Genomic DNA, 19,298 nt, shown 5'->3' with positions numbered 1-19,298 from the left:
TCTGAAGGAATTTCAATTTTTTTTTGTTTCCTTGTAAATTATCCTTTTAATTTGGCTTTGATTGACTTCTAAAAATGTTTATGACATGCAAAAGAAAGATCTATTAAACATAGTCATAATCAGTGCAGTAACGAGAGAGAAATATTTTTTCATAATGAATCTCGATAATGATATTTTAATGGTTACATCTAGAGACTTGGCAAAGGTCCCTCTAGATCCACAGAAGACATTATACTACCAAGTGACTAATTCACTGATCTACAGTTAGTTGTATAAAAGTTGTGGAATTCCCCTTTAGTACACCACATTCACACCTCTTCCTGTTTTCGGTTGGTTGCCATTAGTTTGTACAAGAGCAGTTTGTTCAACTTCAGTATGTTAATTCATGCTGCTCTTTGCTGAACTTCAGAAAACTTCATTGTCTCTCTGAAGTCTAAATATTTTGTAAATGTAAAATTTAGACTGTCTATCAGACCTGCAATTGGACCAAAGTTGGAATCAAACTGTTGTTTTTTAGAATCAACGGTTAGGGGAATAAAGATGCTGTGGTTGAAAATGGATTATTCCATCACTAATGACTGATAGCTAAAAATAGATAATGTCTAGTGCCATCATGTATTATAATTTGAATTACAACCTGTTTTTGTTTTCTCTCAGTGTGCAAACACATTTCACTAGGATATTGGATTGGTAAAGTATCAGCATTGCGCCTGACTCCACCACAGATTAACACCCTGGGTTTAAGGGGCCACTGCGTAAATTAGAGATGACTTATCACCAGCTTTGTATTAAACAGAGCTATTCAGCTGTAGAAGCTTGATTAGAGAGATACGGAATTATAAGAACACAAAGATAGATGAGGCTTCACAGCTTTTTATGAGCCATATTTTTCATGCAAGTTTAAGCAAACATGCCAAAGAAAGTAAAGATCATACATTACTCTATGGCCGTGCACAATGTGATCTCATTTAACTTAACAAAGCTGTTTTTTAACCTTCCGAAAAGAATATTGTCAGTGTTTTTACCTAGTGATCATAATCAAGTAAAATGTGTTGCGTAGCTACTTTAGGCATGGTCAAATAAAAAAAACTCCTCAGAGCTCATATTTTGCTCATTATTTTAGATGCCAGGGCCACTATATCCTTAGCTACCGGATATTGCAGCATCAGGCTCAAATAAATTTTTTGGAGGCTCCTCTAGTCTCTTTGGCTTTCCCCTGGATTCAAGACTTAAAGCTGCAAAGACGTTATGTCAGCAGCAAAACTGGAGAGTTTGTAGCGCGAGTCGCATTAGTGTTTTCTCAGTTAGACTTTATGTGTTGCTAACCTGCAACAAACTGCATTGGTCTGCATATTTTTGTAGTGGCATATTTCAGACTATTTACATGTTTTATATAACTGAATGTATGCATGAGTACCACACTTTAATTCAGCTTAATTGGCTGTTTACTGCAGTTAAAGTGAGGGCCAGCGTTGGTGTGAAACTGAGCAGAGGGTTTTCATGTCACAGCAGAAAAACATTATGAAAGAGAGAGAGGAAGCCAGACAGAATCCAGTGTGTTGCACACTTCCTGTAAATCTTTCCATAGTTGTTTCATCCACATCCTTTAATCCATTCATTCTTTCCAGCTGCCATTTTCTCCTTCTTCTTCCCTGCCCTTTTAAGTCATTTTTTTTTACATGTTTAATTCTCATTCTTTTCTGTCTGGTATGTATCTGACATCAATGCCATGACTTGCTTCTAAAACCCTTCTTGTTTTCCCAGTCTTTTTTTCCAGCCTCTTTCCTCTCTCCTTCCTCAGCTTCTCTGGAAAGGCAAGGGCAGTGCTGCTGTAACTGAGCCAGCACTTCCTGGTGTTGTTATGGGGGGCGTGGCCAGCTTTAGTGTTAAGGAAAAGGAGGGAGAGGGAACTGCAGGATCTGTATGCCCAGTGCAGTCAGAGCTCCCTCCTCCTTTTCTTCCTCCTCCTCCTCTACATCCACAGCTGTTGCTACTGCCGCCCAGCGAGCACCACTTCCCTGCAGCAGACAGACGATCCAGAGGCAGGGGAGTCAGTTAAGACACAGCCCAGCCCATCTCAGCACAGCTCTGCACAACCCAGCTCAGCCACTTGAACAGGCTAGGGAGGGGAGACACTAGCGCACACAGCCAACGCTGCAAAACACACAGACCCACACACACACATTCACACAGACAAACACGCCTCCTCTGTCTCTCTCTCTCTCACTTTGGTGCTCCGCTCTGCACAGCTCCTTTACTCATTCGCTGCTGATTCACTCGCTCACTCGCTTGCCTCTCCTCTGCCAGTCGCTCTGCCTTGCTGTGTTCTGCCTGCCTGCCTGAGAATGGTCCAGCCGGTGCCTGAGGGTCTGCTGTCGCGGCCTGTCTGAATACACGCATAAACATACAGAGCCAGTCGAGGCGCGGAAGCACACACACAGTAACTGGAGAGCAATGTGAGAGGTAAGAGCTTGGTTCATAACCCTCCTCCCAGTTTCATTGGTTTATCTAGATCTTTCCTCCTGTGTGTGCTTCTGTCTTCACTTTCCAAAGTCAGGGTCTGTGCAGTGGAATATATGTAGATATATGGAGATTATTTGCCTAAGTCTAGCTGTGTGTGTGTGTGGGTTTAGTATTTGGACCACAGAGCTAACTTGTATTTGTTATGGCATGTTTTACAGCTATAAGAACACACACGTGCATACACACTGAAAGACACATTCTTGGCTCAAAGCAGGCAGTCACACAATTGCTACTTCCTGAGGGTAGCGCTAGTTAGCAAGAAAATTTGTGTTTGTGTGCATGTGTGTGTATTTGGAGGGCCACGGTTGTTCCAGGAAGCAGTAGAAAGGATCAATAGATCGCCCACTCAGCTTTCATTCCGTCCATCTGACTCAACATTGGACATGTTGGGAGTTATCCTGCAGAGCTTAGTCAACATAGAGAATGGTAAAAAATCTTCTTAATATCTTCCCCATCTTGCTGCGTCAGCCTAAAGGTTGGAAGCATGCTTTTGCATGTGTGTGCGCGTATTTCTAATGTGTGTGTTCTGTGTAAGGCAAACTCCCTCCCCAATGTATGTAAATTATGCGTGACATGTGAAGCTGCTGCTACCTTATATGGTGAGCAGTATTTCAGTACAGTAGAATCTTGCCAAGCATTCCGGGTCGCGGGAGGAGAGAGTGTGTTAGAGGGTGACTCTGTCTGTGGGACTGAGTGTGTGTGTCTGGATAAGTGAGTGCTTGCATGCGTCTGACAGAGGGGGAGTAACTAAGAGAAAGAAAGAAAGTTTAAGAGAAGGAAAAGGGGACAAGGAGGAAAGAGAAAGGGAAAGAGAAATCCAGTAAATGGAGGGATTTTACTTGTTTATGTTTAAACGCGAGTGAAAGTAAGTCACTTCATCCTTTTTTAAGGCTTTAGAGTATTATTTGAGATTGTCCTGTAATGTTTTCTTCACTTAAGATGATAGGTTTGTCTTAGTTGGTAGTGATAACTTAAACAGACCAAAGTGTTTTTGTTTGTATTAATTAATTTTATACCCAAAATAGTCTCTTTTTTTACTGCTTTCAAGTATTTTCTCTTCCATAATTCAAAAGCTGTCTCTGTGTCATATACGAGTGGTCACAATTCAGTTGTTGATTTTTGTTTTTGTGGGGGGGGGGTTTAAAGGGAAAGAAAAATCAGATAATCAAATGGTCAAATGTTTGAAAGCTAGAGGATCTTCAAAGATCTGAACTCTAGCCTACTTATTCTCTCTTTGTCCCACTCCTCACCATCTCTGCACCTCCTTGCCTCTCTGAGCTTCCTCCTGGTGGTGTGTCCGTGGTTGGGGCAATCATGTGGAATGTTGTTGTTGTGACTGAGTAACACTCATGGTGGCCCAGACAGTAGCACACACAGCCCAAGTTTTTGCACACATGGAAGGAGGCGCCACATGGGCAGATGTGCAATATAGGCTACTGCATTGAGATTTATTAAAAGCCCCCAGGCTGCATGGTTGCAGGTGGACTGACAATTGCTGTCTGGTAGAAACTTGGGTAGCATGACCCTACTGTCAGTATAAATATAGATAAATATAGATATAGTGTGTCAAAGATTACATAGCTTACATTTTGTAGGGTTGTACTCTAGTGCAAATTGTGGTTGTTTGATGTGTGTTCCCTATGATTTAGAATCTGCCCCACAGACAGGATTATGTGCATGGTTGAGTCCAGAGCTGACAGGTTAAGTCTTTATTACATGAGGATTCCTATGGTTCTTCCTCTAATGTTATGACCACATTTCAACCCCTTCAAGAAACAATTTCTAGCAGCTTTGGTTGAGTAAGACATCCTCCACTTAGCACAAATCCAAGTTAAGTTAGTATAAATTGGCTTCACCAGCTGTCAGAAGCACAGCTGCTTATTACCTTTATAATAAACAAGTTCTTAACCTGACATAATGCTCATCTGTTTCTGTTCTTATCAACATTTATTAATTTTCAGGATTATGTCTCAGTAACACATTGCAGTACAGAACCCACCATCACCTTTATCTGATTTTAAACTGTGGTGCTAATATACAGCATGAGGTTGTTTTGCAGCTTTTTCTGCAGAGTAGATAGTTCTTTAACATTCTTTACAAAGGTACAGTTGCCAGTGTAAGCTTGTCTTTGCTTTTCTTCCACACAGTTGTATCATGTCCTCCTTGCAATCCAGACAATGAAAACTCTCCAGTATTCAGCTCAAGTATTCAAACTGCTCCATCCAATTCACAAATCAAAAATCTTTTTAGAAATTGTGTAATTGTGACTGAGTTTATTAGTTTAGTAGAAGCAGGCTTCGACAAGTCAGTAAATTCCCTTTTTTTCTGTGTTATTGTTTGAATTTGTTTTCTTTTTCTAACCAGAACAGGTAGCGTTTACTCATTTAGACCTGCAAAAGTTTTCTTAAATTTGTTCCTTCTGTTTAGGTAGAAATCAGCTTGTGGCTCAGCAACCCATTATACCATAAGGCTGACCATTATCCACACAGTCTGTTGATTTCACCACGTCCTAACACTGACATATGAACATAGAGATGCAGTGTTGCACACAGTTAGATATTCACCACAGCTTAGGAATACTCAGTGTTAGGACAGATAGTGATTTGTCTATTTGCAAAGGTTTGCATTTGTGTGTGTTTTCTGTGCATTTTTTACAAGTTTTGTGTGTGTGTGTGTGTGTGTGTGTGTGTGTGTGTGTGTGTGTGTGTGTGTGTGTGTGTGTGTGTGTGCATAGCTCTGACTGTGTATTCTAAACAAGAGATTTCATTGTCCCCAGAGGTTTGCCTCAAGAGGCAATCAATAGGCATTGTTTGTTTTGTGTTCCTAGTCGAAGCCCTAGGTTCAGTGCTACTTTATATAATTAGAAAGCAAACAACTCAGTAAAACTATTACTTGAGAAGAGTTAATTGTTCAATGATGGTGATGACGACAAGGATTATGATAGCAGTAATAAGAATAATAGTATTCTTTTCAAAATAACAAAATTTTATTTAGACTAGGACCTCTGAAACATGGCTCTCCATTTGAGTTGTTTTTGTTTAATGATTAAATAGAAAAACCTTTTAAATGTAAACGTGTATTAATTTAGTTTTGCTACAACATATTCTTGCTCTAGTTGTTGGATCCATTTTCTGCAGAGTTCTGCGGGTCTCAGCCTAGAAGAGTTCCAATAGAGGTGTGCAATACTTTGGTAATGTGTGGGTAATCCAGGAGATGTGCCTAACAGAATGTCAGTCTGCAGTCTCTGTATATATTTTTCAATCCACAGAGATACAGAGGCACCAGAAAGAAGATTCTCATGTGTTTGTATGTGCACTACTCTTTACGTGTGTAAGTAAAGGTCAGTGAGGACAATATTGACAAACTATATTCTGAGCACACAGAGCAGTACCACCCGGAAGGCCAGGGGTGTTGCATTTCTTACTGCGTTGTCCACTCTGATAGTCTGTGTCAGCATACTGTCACCCTGACTCCACCTTTGTCAAATAGCTGAAACCACTCCCTTTTATTGAACAGACATAAACCAAAAAAAGATGAATACCTCTGTTTCTGTTGGCAAACCAAAGTGCATGGTGCAAAATAATAATTAGTATATCTCTCCTGATGTGTGCAATTGCTCAATACAGGCAAGAGCATAAAGGAAGGATGTGATCTTTGCAGATTGCATCTCCAAGACAAACTTTCATGGACCTTTATGGAGAAGAGAGATGTAAGGAACAGGGAACCCCATTAGAATTTTTAGCAAAGATCTGGGTTGCCTTCATTAAAACTGCAAAACACAGCATTGGCCTTGTTACATGATGAGACTTTTCAGTGTTTTTGTGTCTTATGCAGTAATTCACATTAAAAAGTTCAGTGTCTCATGACCTGTGGTGTCAAGCTGTGTAAATCTGCACTTAACTTCAATTATAATGTGCCATTTTTTTAGGAAGTCTTATCATAACTGTGAACCACACCCTCCTTTCTTTTTCCCTTAGTCTCTAGCAGTTGCAATAACAACACCAGTTAAACCCAGCCCAGATTTTATTTTTATTGTTTTTCTTTTTTTATTGCTATTGTTTTTCTTGTTTGTGTTTCAGTCAGTTGAGACACATCTTCCTAACACAATAACTCTTAAGAAAACTTAGTAATGAATTGGCTATATAAAGGTGTTGGGTAGATTTTGACAGTATCTTTCTTCATTAAGAACAGAATTGCTTTATGGCTCATAACCAAGAGAAACTAAAAGATGTGGTGGGTTGTTTTTCATGACAGAAAGTGTGAATGCCGTTAAGGCATTTGCTGGTGTCACATGATTGGGAGCTGTTAGTGATGAGCTGATATTCAAGACACACTTCTTCTTTTTGCAGTCTGATAATATTTCCACCACGTGTTCTAAAAGCCAACAGGAAGCACATATTTTCTTGCTTGCTCTCTCGCTGTTCCATTGTGACTGACCTTGCACCAGCTTGCAAGACCTTGAAGTCTGAGCAAGTGTTTCTGAGGATGCTGGAAGAGAAAGCGTATGCCAGACACTAAGATATAAATGCAGTTGAGATGGTCAAAATAACTGAAAAGACCTAAGAAGTCAAAGATTCACATGTAAAATATATTATAAATTGTGTGGTAAGAGCATAGAAGAAGATAATTTTAAGCAATCATTAATTTGGACACACAGGAGACAAAGAGCACTGATAGTTAAAGGGGACTCAGACAAGGGAGAGTGTAGCAATAGGAAAGACCATGAAGATGAAGAAATACATTAAGGCAAGGATGACCACATCCAGACATGATGTATCATAATGTGCGCTTATAATAACTCTTGCACATTACGCCATATGTGTGTGTTTCTCTCTAACAGATATACACTTGTTCGACTAAACAGCAGCCATAGAAACAGTATCAAGTCAGAACTCGGGGGAATTGGTTTTCTATACGTCAAGTCATTACACTTCATTTTACTGAAGAAATTTATTGGAACCTAAAGATTAAATAGTGAAAATGAATTAAATGAAAAATACTTTTTTTTATCTCAGAGGGAAATTTCAATAGTAATAATAATAATAATAATAATAATAATCAATAATAATCATAATGACAAAATAAAAAAAAAAACTAATAAAGTGTTACGCTACAGCATGAAGTGCTGCAGTAAGAGCAAGCAATACCAACCTTATATATATAAAAAAAACACATGTTCCAGGGCAGCAATGGCTGACTTAGAGTAGTGAGAATGAAATGCTGAAGAATTCCACATAGACAGAGTTTATGGGAACAGAAACATGCCCTTAAAATGTAAACAAAAACCATGGCATGCCATATGTTAGAAGACATTCAGTACAGGCACTTTCAGAAAGAAAAAAAAAAAGATTAAAAAATACTTTTTTGACATGTAAACGCTAATAAACTGTGCAGAATTAGTATTTCTTCTTGTTAAACTGAATAACTGCATTTGATGACATTTTATGATCTTTTATTTGTGAATGTTATAGAATTTTTTTAATCTCCTGTCCTCTTCATGAAATCATCCCGTCTATCATCCATGGCATGCATTTGCTCATGTTGTTAGTTTGTGCGTCTAGATAAATACATAGTATGGGTAGGGCAATTGTGGCTTTTGCTCATAGTTGCACTTTTATTCCAAAGGTCATCTGTAGCAGTAATGCTGCTTTTGCTATAGGGATCATTCAAGGTTAAGTTACGCAGTTTTCTCCTTCACTCACTCACTCTCTCTCTCACACTCTTGCTCTCTAAACATAGTGTATATCCATGTTGCTGGGTCATCATGGCTTTAGCTGCTCTGCTGCAGAGCTGTGATATAGAGTGTTGCAGTGTTGTAAAGTTAGCAGTGTTGCGATGCATTGCTGAAGGTGCACATGCTTTTCTGGGAAAAGCGATTTCTCTACACAGGGTGTGGTGTCTCACACTGCCTGTGTGATAAGAGCAAAATGGGCCCCTGGGAGCCCAATCATGCAAATTCCCCTTGCGAAAACTGTAGTGGATATGCCAAAAATAGACTGTCAGCAAAACAAAATCTGAACAAAAAACAATCCATGATCTTTTTTCCACTGTTTAAAGTGACATAATAAGCAGGATGTTATGGCTGCAGACAAGTTTACATATAAATGAAAACCTTTTTGTTTATTTTTTTTTTATGTATAACTGTTTTTCTTGTTTTGACAGACTACATTATGAAAGCTTTTACTGGATCTTTTACAGATTGTATGATGGATTTATTATCTTTTTATAGGATAAGTTGTCATACAAATAGGAAGCTAAATGATTATCTCAGTGTGTGTCTGTCTTTCTCCAGCAGTGGGCAGGTCAGTCTCCTATTTGCTCCTCCCCCTGCTCTCACCTGGCCTTCAGCCCAGAATGTTGCTGCAACTCTGCTAGATCTCATTGGTCCCCACTCTCACAAGACTTTGCAAGAAAGGAAATGACTAACCTCTTCTCCTTCATGCCTTGCCTCAACTTCCCCCTTGTTTTCACTGTCTTCCATTCGTTCACCTCTAAGCGCATTAGTAATGGTCAACTTTGCTGTACTGGATGGCAAGTGATACAGGATTTAATTAGATTATTTTGTATCGCCTAGAAGAGATGTGAACAGCTACTTTGTGTATTTTAGTGTGACTCTGAGTGCTGTGGTGGGATGAAGTATGTGTTTAGAGCAAAGGGCAGGGTGAAAGTTTTATTTGTTTTAGCTGACTCCTCTGCATATCTGACATTTTAACATATTCTTCATTCCTACAGCTACAAAGAATAGTAGTGGCCTGACTTAGAAACATGCAGCTAAGCAAAATCTTCTCTGAGCGATACAAGGGAGGGATGATAAACATAAAAGTTTTTGTGTATATTTTATACATTTATCATCAGACTAATCTTTCTGTCTTCTCCTCCATTCTATCTCACTCTCTCCTCAGAGGAAGTGCCTTCCCTGATGTCTGCTGCAGCTTTGACCTGCTTCTACAGCTGAAGCTCCACCCTCCCCCCTGCCTCGCTCGCTTGCTGCCACAGTAACACGAGTACAAGGACAGCAACCACACCCTCCTTGCTGCCTACGCTCTGACCCGGTCGTCCCTCCTCTACCATCATCATCCACTCCACGCAGCTGGGTTCCAGTCTCAGTGCTCTTCATCAGACGACCCTGCTGCCGAAAGCTCACTATCAGCTGACCAGCCTTACCACTGCAGCCCAGCACACCTCCAGGCCCACACAGCATTTCACCTACCTTGCCTTTCACCTTCGCCTTCAACCCTCGGAGCCTCCACTCAGTCCTCAGTGTCCTTAACCTTCCTGAAGCAGATTACAGACTGTCACCTTGGTTGCCTGCTTCACTGCTCCTAACCAGAGGGCTCTCAGTTTGGCCTGTTTATCTTTTTGCCACCTTTGCTTGGGAATGTAATAGATGAGACTGTCATGTAAGCAATAAACAGTGAGTAAGAGAAAAATCAAACCAAGAGAGACAGCTGATTGGGCTAAGAATTCTTCTGGATATAATCACTTTACCAGCTGTCTTTTGGGAAATGACCCATTAACATCCACAACAAAAGAAGTCCTGTAACATTTCACTTTGGAAAAAGAGCCCTTTCAATCAATAGGAACTTTTCTTTTTGTATGATTTTTATTATTATTATTATTATTTCACCTAACAACACCAAATACATTTTTTTCTAAAGTTGATCTTAAAGTTGTGGATTAAAACACTAGAGGTACTTTATTTGTGGTTGAACATATTTCTGTTAGGAGTATTTTTGCTAGCGTGTTGCTATGGCAGTGAACATAGCACATATCCGTGACACAAAGTGGCTGACACTGGAAGTATGCAGGGAGTTCCAGAGGGGCACGTGCTCGCGCTCTGACCAGGAGTGCAAGTTTGCTCATCCAGCCAAGAGCTGCCAGGTGGACAACGGACGGGTGATTGCCTGCTTCGACTCACTTAAGGTAAGAAGTGATGATCAGGAAGTAAGGAGACCAAATTAGAAACAATTGTATGGGTCACAAACCGCGCACATACGATCTGACAGTTCAAGGAACTATCTACAGTTGCAAACTGGAAATAACATGCTACATTGCACTATCTGGCCAGAACATGTGCTTGTCTTAGTCCTGCCTATTTCTGGTCATGTGACTGTAACTTGATCAAGGATGTAGGGAGGTGAAAGAAGAGGCTTAGTCAACTTTGTTTCCGATTGATTACACTTTACATAAACACAGTTACATAAATTTCTACAAGCACCATCACTCTGGAGGTGGAAACACTGCGTTTTGCCAGGTTTTGAATAAAAAAACCACAAATGAAGGTCTCGGCATGTGTGTAAACTCATATAGATGCCTTGAGCACAACACATCTCAGCAGCTGGAGAGGAGCAAGGTGATACCATCACCATATTGCTCTCACTCACTCAAACCACTTCCTGTGCAACAACCTAAGGGCAGCTAAAGGGGGTTTGTGTGTGTATTTTTATATGCATCTTTGTGCTTTTGAGCACTCTTGGGGAACTGTATGCAGTACATCTTTAGATCGCAGTAGGAAATAATTTTTCCATCTTTCACATTAAGTCATACATCCACAGTTGTACTTTTTTTAGAACAAAATCTGTGGGTTTTTTCTTTTCTTTGTATTCGCCTCCTGAAGACACATTTTTAACCTTTATTTATTTATGCCAGTCATTAAAAGCATGTTTGTTTTTTTGTTTTTGTTTTTGATTTTTTTTTGTTTGTTTGTTTTTGTTAACACAATTATCTAACAAAGGTTAATACTTTTAAGGAAGTTGGATAATTGGTAAAAGAAACTGGTGGGTCATGGTCATTGTATATGAGTAGGGGTTGGATTAAGATGAGAATACCATGTTTAAATCTTCTCAGAAGTTTTTATAGCCAGATGTGGAATATTGTAAGACCCAAGACAAATTCTAGTTTCCTCTCAATGTACTAGTGCCAAAGGATGCATGTAAGTTTCAAAATTCATAGTCATATATCCTGAATCTGGTTTTCAAAGTGGCCATCATTCCCATCAGATATAATTGCCACAAACATTTTATTTCTTGATGCCATTTGATATACCTTAAAAAATGAAGTAAAACTGCAGCTTTTTCTATTGTGGCAAGAAATATAAGAACTCTCTTAATCATAAAGAAGAAAATGTATTTCCTAAACTGATTTTGGGGTAGTGAATTGTGGAAGTAAAATGTTATGATTAGCAACATAGATGTTGGCTACTACTAAAAAAATTTTAAAAATTAAAAGTCTGAAATCATACTGCAGAAGTGTAACTACTGCAACAGCATGGCATAATATTCTCCTGAATGTCGGTAAGTCCCAGTCCCCTCAGTAAACCAGCAAGCATGTGCCATGTGATGATACAGTTACAAAGAAATCGAGCCTTTATCAACAGGCAGAAGCATGCTGATATGTTCATGTATGTTTGCGTTGTCATTCACAGTGAAGTAAAGGTCACAGTTAGAAAGGAGTTGCTGGTAGATGTATTGCAGCTTTTTTAAAAGACCCGGGGGGCCTATTTAAGGAGTTTGGGTTCATTTTCCAGTAGGATTTGCGTATTAATGGAGCTGGGCAATGCTTTTTTTAACCACTTGCCCCATTTTTTCCACTGGTAATGAAAAACAGAGTAGGTCTTCAAAACCCACATTGGACACAGCAGGAAAAAGCAAAAGACAGAAATAGCAAATAAGTATAGATGAAATCAGAAACTGGAAGTTGTCCATTTGCTATTGAATGCATACACAAATAAACAGGCACACCTGCATTCACCACATTATGAAGGTTCTGTTACACAGAAGCACAATCACATTCACTCAAAGATCGGTTGTCCTACTTTACTTTAACACAGACTGAGTGGTTGAACTAGGACAAAGTCTCAGATGAGTAGTGTTACATTAAACTGCATTGCTCTCCTTTACTAGTCTTGCACACATTAATGCACCCTGTTGGACACGTGCACATGATTCCTCCCCAAGAGAGAGGATCGACCTTCTTCTTGAGAAGTGTATAATTAGAACAGGTCTCACATGATCACCATTGCATAGCTGAGCAGGTCACACCCAAACCAAGTCATCATCTCTTTTTGGCTTGTGTTTTTACATGATGCACACACATCCACTTGCAGAAAAATGCACACTTTTATACACACTTATGTACTTACGGTTATAGCTCTACAGCCCAAAAAAATAAAGAAAAAAAAGAAAAAAGAGTAGGTTGCAAGACAATCTGTCAGAACCACATGCTCCTTAAGCTGCAGAGTTAAAATTTTTTATTATGTGTAGTTTTATGTGTACTTGTCCATGCATACACAATGTATGTGGGGTATTTAATGGCCTTAGACTTGGCCTTAACCCCGGAGCACATGTTGACTGTCTATCTGGTTGGAGCAGCACAGACAGCTCAGCTATGTTGAGGCAGGGTAAATATTTGGAGAGGGATAATGGCAGCCTAGACTTCCCGATTTAAAGTCAGCTTTGTAACCTGGTCTGTTGATGATTAACTGCTGAGCAGATAGGTTAGGTGTCATATGCTGATTTGGAATTTAAACAATATGTTTATAGCTAAAACTGATAAAAGGAACAGTTATATAGGACAAGAGGAAAAAATACTGTAGCCCATGCTCCATTTAACCGAGCTATATCAGACAACTACAACAGTAAAGTTTATAGCAAAAGCCTAGTCATATTTTAATGAAGGATACCTACTTTTATCCTTCATCACTCTTGTTTATATTCTTTTGTTGTTGCAATAATGCTTTTCTATTATAACTGGAGCGTAAGAGTAAACAAGGAAGTTAATTCCCTCTTCATTAGTTTATACCAGACTGAGTGTGAAGCAATAAGGGTAACTATGCTTTGAATGAACTTGTTGTTGCTTGTTTTCATTCCTGGTTGGTTCCTTCTTCTTGATTTCCCGCTCAGTCTGGTTTTTGCCTCATTTAGTTCAAGCCACACCCATCCCTTTACAGCATGGCTCAAATTACACCTTGCTACCATCCCCCACCATCGGACACACATATGTGCATACATAAACTTAAGTGGCTGGAGTTTAGGGGCCCTAGTGACCTCAACTCTGATGTTATGTGAACTTATCAGCATATGCAAGTCCTTATTTAACCCCAACACTGCCTACTATGTTGTAAAAAACAGGAGTGGTTAATACCTGAGGGCAACAGTTTGAACACACACTTCCATGCATCACAGACTTTGCGCTCTCTCTACCTGCCAAATAACAAACCCACTATCATCACATCTGAGTTCTGAGGGAAAGTAGGCCAAATAGGACTGCATGCGTGTGCCGTATGTCCATGTTGATAGTGCTGCTCCAGCTGACTTATTAGCTTTTCTACATTATTCTGAGCCATCGTTACATCCCTGCATCCTTTTATTTGTAGTCTAAGAACAAATATTTTGGAAACCTGTTACATGTTTTGGCTCCTGTGGCTTTGTGTTTCAATATATAAATTTCAGAATTAACATAGAAATCCTACACTGAAATAACCATCTTTTCATTGGAGTAGGTTAAGAATATAAACTAATTATCAAGTTAAAGTTGGTATGTGAATTGAAGTGGATTTGTCTGATGTGATAGGCAGCTAGCGTCTGATAAATAACTGTTGAATAAAATGACTGTAGAATAGCTAAAAGGTTCAAGACAACAATAAGAATCTCACTGAAAACAAAAAAATAATCTTTCTGAAATATGTCAAAAGTCAGTCAGTTGTGAAAATGCCTCGCACACAGAAAATTGGATGATGGCAAATTACCTAAATGATTTAGGAGCAGAAGTTTTGCGCACGACTGCAAACTCATTTGCATTATGCATTTAAAAAGTTAATGTCTGCAGAGTAAGAATTTTCTACATTAAATACATGTTTGAGTTTTATGACAAAGCATCATTGGTCAGTGAATCAAAAACAAACCTCTTTTAAAAGGATGGAAAGAGTAGGTGAAAGTCTTTTGAAAAGGGGAACAGCTCATGACCCAAAGCACTAAAAAGATACCAAACATCTGCTGTTTCTTTGTGTTAAAGAGTTAGGGCAGCCACTAATTTAAAAGAATTTTCCACAAAATTATGTTTTTGTTCATATTTTTCCAGTTACTTTTTAACTCCTTGGTAAAAATTGGTAATCAGGTATTTAGTAGGAAAGATCTTATACACAGGTTCTTTATGCTGTTTAAGCACACTTTAATGTTCTAAAGTTCTGTTCTATAAATTATGTCATTTGAATGTGATGAAGTACAGTCCATGAAAAACAACACAAATAATAGATAAGAAATGGTGAGTGTCCATATACCTACAGTCTAGACAATCTCTGTCTATGTCTGTTTTTATCTGTGTCTCCGTGGCATTATCTGCCTTTTCTCTCATTTTGCTCACAGTGTTTTGACAGCATGCTTATATTTAGTGGTCAGGTGCTAGCCAGACACACATGTGGAGTAAATATGGTCTGTTTTATGTTGATACTGTTTTTATGATTTCAAACAAATTATCCGGCCACAATCTTTGACAAGTAAAATCAACATTTTGTGCTTTCTGTGTATGTAAAGCACAGGGTTATAAGTTCAGGAGGCTAATGTGTATTTGTCTCTGCTGTCACACAACACTGACAGACACACTGTAAATTGCCATTAGCAGGCTACAGATCCCATTTTTTTTGGCCAGTGAGGAATTGTTATAAACTGAGTATAGCGGCATAATTTAGAAGTTTAAAAAGTGCTTTGAAAATCTGCGTTCTGCAATGCATATTTACCATTAGCCTTAATAAATGAGAAATGATCTGTCATTTTAAACTGTCTATTAATGCCCAAGAAAACATAAAAGTGCATGTTAAAATAAGGTTAAATTCTGACCAACATTAAATATTATGATGGTTTTATTTGTAATAAATAAGATTTGTTTTCAGTAGCATGCTGTGAGTCTCCAGTCAGACTACTGCAGTACAGCTCTAATTCAGACAGACTTCCAACATCCATATTAACTTTTTTCCTCTCAGGTTAATGCAAGGAATTGCCATCTTAATTGGATTTTTAATGGGATAACTGTGGGTGCATCTGCAATGAATGATTCTCCTCTTAAATTTGATTTACAAGGTAGATTCAGGCATCTGGAAAGTTGCACTAATGCCCCATTAAGAGGGTTTTTTTCTTTTAGAAAGTAGGTTCTCTCAAGCCTCTTTATCCTACTGTTGGTGGGTCTACACTTACGTCTTCCTTGCTTTCATGCTGGGGGATTTGTGTTTGAACCACACTAATCCTGACCTCCACACATACTAAAACACACAGAGCCATTCTTTGGTCTCCTCGTTTTATGGTGTGTGTATCCTTGTCACATCAGCATGGCTTTGCATCTTGTCTGTGAGCTTATGTGATGGAAGATCTGCGACAACAGTCTTTTCTTTTCAGTGTCAGCCGTCCCTGTCTCTCTGTCACACAGGCCCCATTTATAACACCAGTGATACAATGATTACTCTTCTATAGCCGCCTTTTCTGTGTCTTTCTTTAACAGACAGACATACTAAACAACCTCAAATAGGATTAACTGGCTTCACCAATTGGAAAATTTTGACAGAACAAAGCATACATGGCTTTTTTAAATCACGTAAATCATTTGGTTTGAATAAATTAATTTAATAATTTGAGGTTAATATGGATGTTTGGCAAAGTGTGTCCTCTTCCATGTAGTTTTGAAAGCTACTTCAGAGCTAATATTTCCATCTCTTTGAACTGTTGATTAATCAGTCAAACCTACTGTAACTGATTAGGTAAAATGTGTTTTTTTTTTGTTGTTTGTTTTGTTTTTTTATGCATTAATGAATGTCTATAGACAGTTGCCATCATTACCTTACAGCTTACATGTGGACAGAAACTCATCAAGTTAGGTCAGCTATTATCGCCTTATTAGTTAAGTGAGAGAAGAACTTCAGGGCACAGATACTTTATATAAACTCAACTCTTTAAACAACTTTTCACACTACCACTTCATTTTACTGGCTGTAGGGTCCATCAGTCATGTTTACCCTGCCCCGTGTCTCTTGGGACAGAAGATTAAAGAGCTGATGCCAGAAGCAACACGATGAGAAACTTTGTAGTGGCAAATGATAAATAAAAGGTCTTTTAAGTCATAGTTATGTTGAGATATCTAATCTTAACACATCTTCATAAATATGCCCAGTTGTTTGTACCATAATATTAAGATAAAGCTCTGCTATGCGAATCATATCAGGACTAAAGACCTCATCAACATCCACACAACTTTTGTTGTGCCCAGTGAAGATCCACAATGTGTTATATTTTGACCTGAAACAACCCAGCTTGTGTTAGCTCTGATTAGTTCTTTGTGAAACACAAATTATGTCTGTAATTACATTACACAGATCTGTGCATTACCTGCCACTGATTATGCTCTGTACAATTTAGACTATTAGTATGATTATAATAATATATCTGATTGATATAATATCCAGTTTATTATAGTGTTAATTATGTAATTTAAAGAAATACACCATTTGCATCACTTGCAGCACTACAGTGATATATGATTCATAGTTAATGCAATGCTGAGTCTTTTGGACAGGATTTCCCACTGACTTTAGAATTATGTTGTTCATTTATTTGTAGCTGTAGCAGGAATACGTCTTTGCCATTGCCCAACAAAGGAAGGGGTTTTTAAAGAAATGTATTAAAAAGGATTTTTTTTTTTAAAAAGAGTCAAAACAATATCATATAATTAAGAGAGAAACTGTTTGAAAGCATCTTTCTTATACTGGTGCCAAGTGCGGAGGAGATAATTACATGCAGACGTGGGATTAGGCAAGTTGACAGTTAGATCAGAGCTGTGGGTAGGATTACAGTCTGTGATATGAGATTAGCATTATACATACCAGATTAAATCTGTTATTGCTGCAAACTAAATTAGTTATGATCCCTGTGATTATGTCTTGGTCACTGTCCTTCTATTACCTCACAGAACTGGAGAAAGAAAGGAGCTTTGTTCTGGTGATGGTTGATGTGATAGGGGTTAGAAAGGGAGGACAGAAAATTGGGATCTGAGGAAGGTGTCTTAAAGAGATTGTACTGATAAGACTACCTTTTTGACCTTTTGAAGTTTAAAAATGTCTCTAAATATCTTTTCTAATATCTTCCTCTTTCCCCCAAATTTCACATGGACTATGTAGATATTTATGTTAGGAAAATATAAAAAAAAATTAGTTTTTTATGAGGGGAATCTTTAATCATTCAAAAATAAACACGAGAAGTCAAATCTGTATTATTCAACTAGGTTTGAAATGGCTGCTCAACAAAAATGGCTGGCCTTGGTCAACCCAAAAGACCTGCAGATGGTGGGGGTGGGGTGTGGGGGGTTTCTTCAGTCATTTCACATGTAACAGCGTCATCAGTGTCACCTCACCACTGCTGGGACCTTATGATTTCAGCACAATGACTCTTCTTTTTTACTCCCACTGGGAAACGGTGCTCAGAGATGATTAAATGAACATTCCCAGGCTGCTTCTCATTCTCACTGTCTGAGCACTGGGTGGTTTTCATAAAGTGCTGCCACTCAAATCAATACCTGTGTTATTGCTCTGTTATTGCTGATAATGAAAAGTAAGAAACCAATCTTGTTATCCCTTATGGAAGGAGAAGCAAAGAAGTAAAACTGGTGTAAACAGCAGCAACACCAAAGTGTGTTTGTGTAAAAAGAGATAGGAAAGAGATAGCATGTGGGGGTGGGGGGGGTGGGTGTGGGTGCATGTCAGGAGAAAAACAGAGAAGTCTAAGTTTGGATCCAGGGCTCCTGTGTACGTGACATCTGACCTGGGGCATTTCTGAGAACCAACACTCTCTCAAGTGTGAATAACTCATTGCTCTGCATATATGTGTGACTGTGTCTGTCTGAATATGAATACGTATGAATAGTTAGGGTTCTGTAGCCACTGCTGTGTCTAATGTGTATTTAAATTTAAACACTGTCTTCAGTTTAAAGTTTCTTTTATGTTTGTTTGCTTCCTTTATTCCCTTCATCTTAAAGGTTATTTGAATTTTCTTCTCATATTTCCTACAAACATATTTATCTGGCTAACCTTATCACACTCTGTGTGGTCCCTTTCTGGTATAACCTATAATCCTTTAACTCTGTCGTTGTTTAATGAGGGTGGTAATGCGTCACAGGGGGCATTTTGTATTATATATTTATTATCTTAGATTAACACTCTTTCCCACCTCTATATCTTCACAAGCCCCGGTAGTTGCGTCAACTCCCTGACCACTAAGCTGTGTTGCATGGATCACTGTGTGCACCGAGACCTGGCAAGAAGATACAGACATAATCACAAGAGTATGACTGTGTGTTTGTTGTCTGATAAAGAAATGCAAGCCCCAGCACAGAAACATCCCTGCAACACCCATGACTCTACAGATCTATGAAGTCCTTCACTCTCTTCAAATTATAGTTAAATTAATCCTGAACTAGGTAGAAAAAAACTAAAAAGAAACATACAAACAACAAGATTGCATTATAAGCTTAGATGCATGACATGTTTGTTTATTTGTTTCTTTCCTTAAGAACTAAGCAAATTCCATGTTGGGGGGGTAAGAAGATGTTCACACACACACACACACACACACACACACACACACACACATACATATATATATATATATATATATATATATATATATATATATATATATATATATATATATATATACCAAGATGATATTTTCTATTCTATCCCGTATTTCAGTGCACAGTAGACAAAGACACCAACCACTAGGCCAGTTTCTTTGAGTCTC

The 19,298-nt window shown here is 38.5% G+C and overlaps 1 protein-coding gene across 25 annotated transcripts in view; it reads left to right on the top strand.

Annotated features, from left to right (window-relative positions):
* Positions 1 to 19,298, top strand: part of LOC121644666 (muscleblind-like protein 1) — a 46,597-nt gene that overhangs the window by 10,552 nt on the left and 16,747 nt on the right. For 22 of the 25 annotated variants that reach the window (XM_041992782.1, XM_041992777.1, XM_041992785.1 and 19 more), the window contains exons 5-6: positions 2,308 to 2,463; positions 9,426 to 10,446. In XM_041992782.1, the coding sequence (XP_041848716.1) occupies positions 10,273 to 10,446 (174 nt within the window). In that variant the 5' untranslated portion in view covers positions 2,308 to 2,463; positions 9,426 to 10,272. Of the gene's footprint in view, positions 1 to 2,307; positions 2,464 to 3,113; positions 3,389 to 9,425; positions 10,447 to 19,298 lie in introns of those variants that run through there. The other 3 variants (XM_041992761.1, XM_041992763.1, XM_041992760.1) reach the window with 2 other exon arrangements.

The sequence above is a fragment of the Melanotaenia boesemani genome, chromosome 8 (genome assembly GCF_017639745.1).
Source record: "Melanotaenia boesemani isolate fMelBoe1 chromosome 8, fMelBoe1.pri, whole genome shotgun sequence".
Lineage (NCBI taxonomy): Eukaryota > Metazoa > Chordata > Actinopteri > Atheriniformes > Melanotaeniidae > Melanotaenia > Melanotaenia boesemani.
The sequence above is the reverse complement of the archived record's forward strand: the minus strand, read 5'-3'. Positions and strand labels throughout refer to the sequence as shown.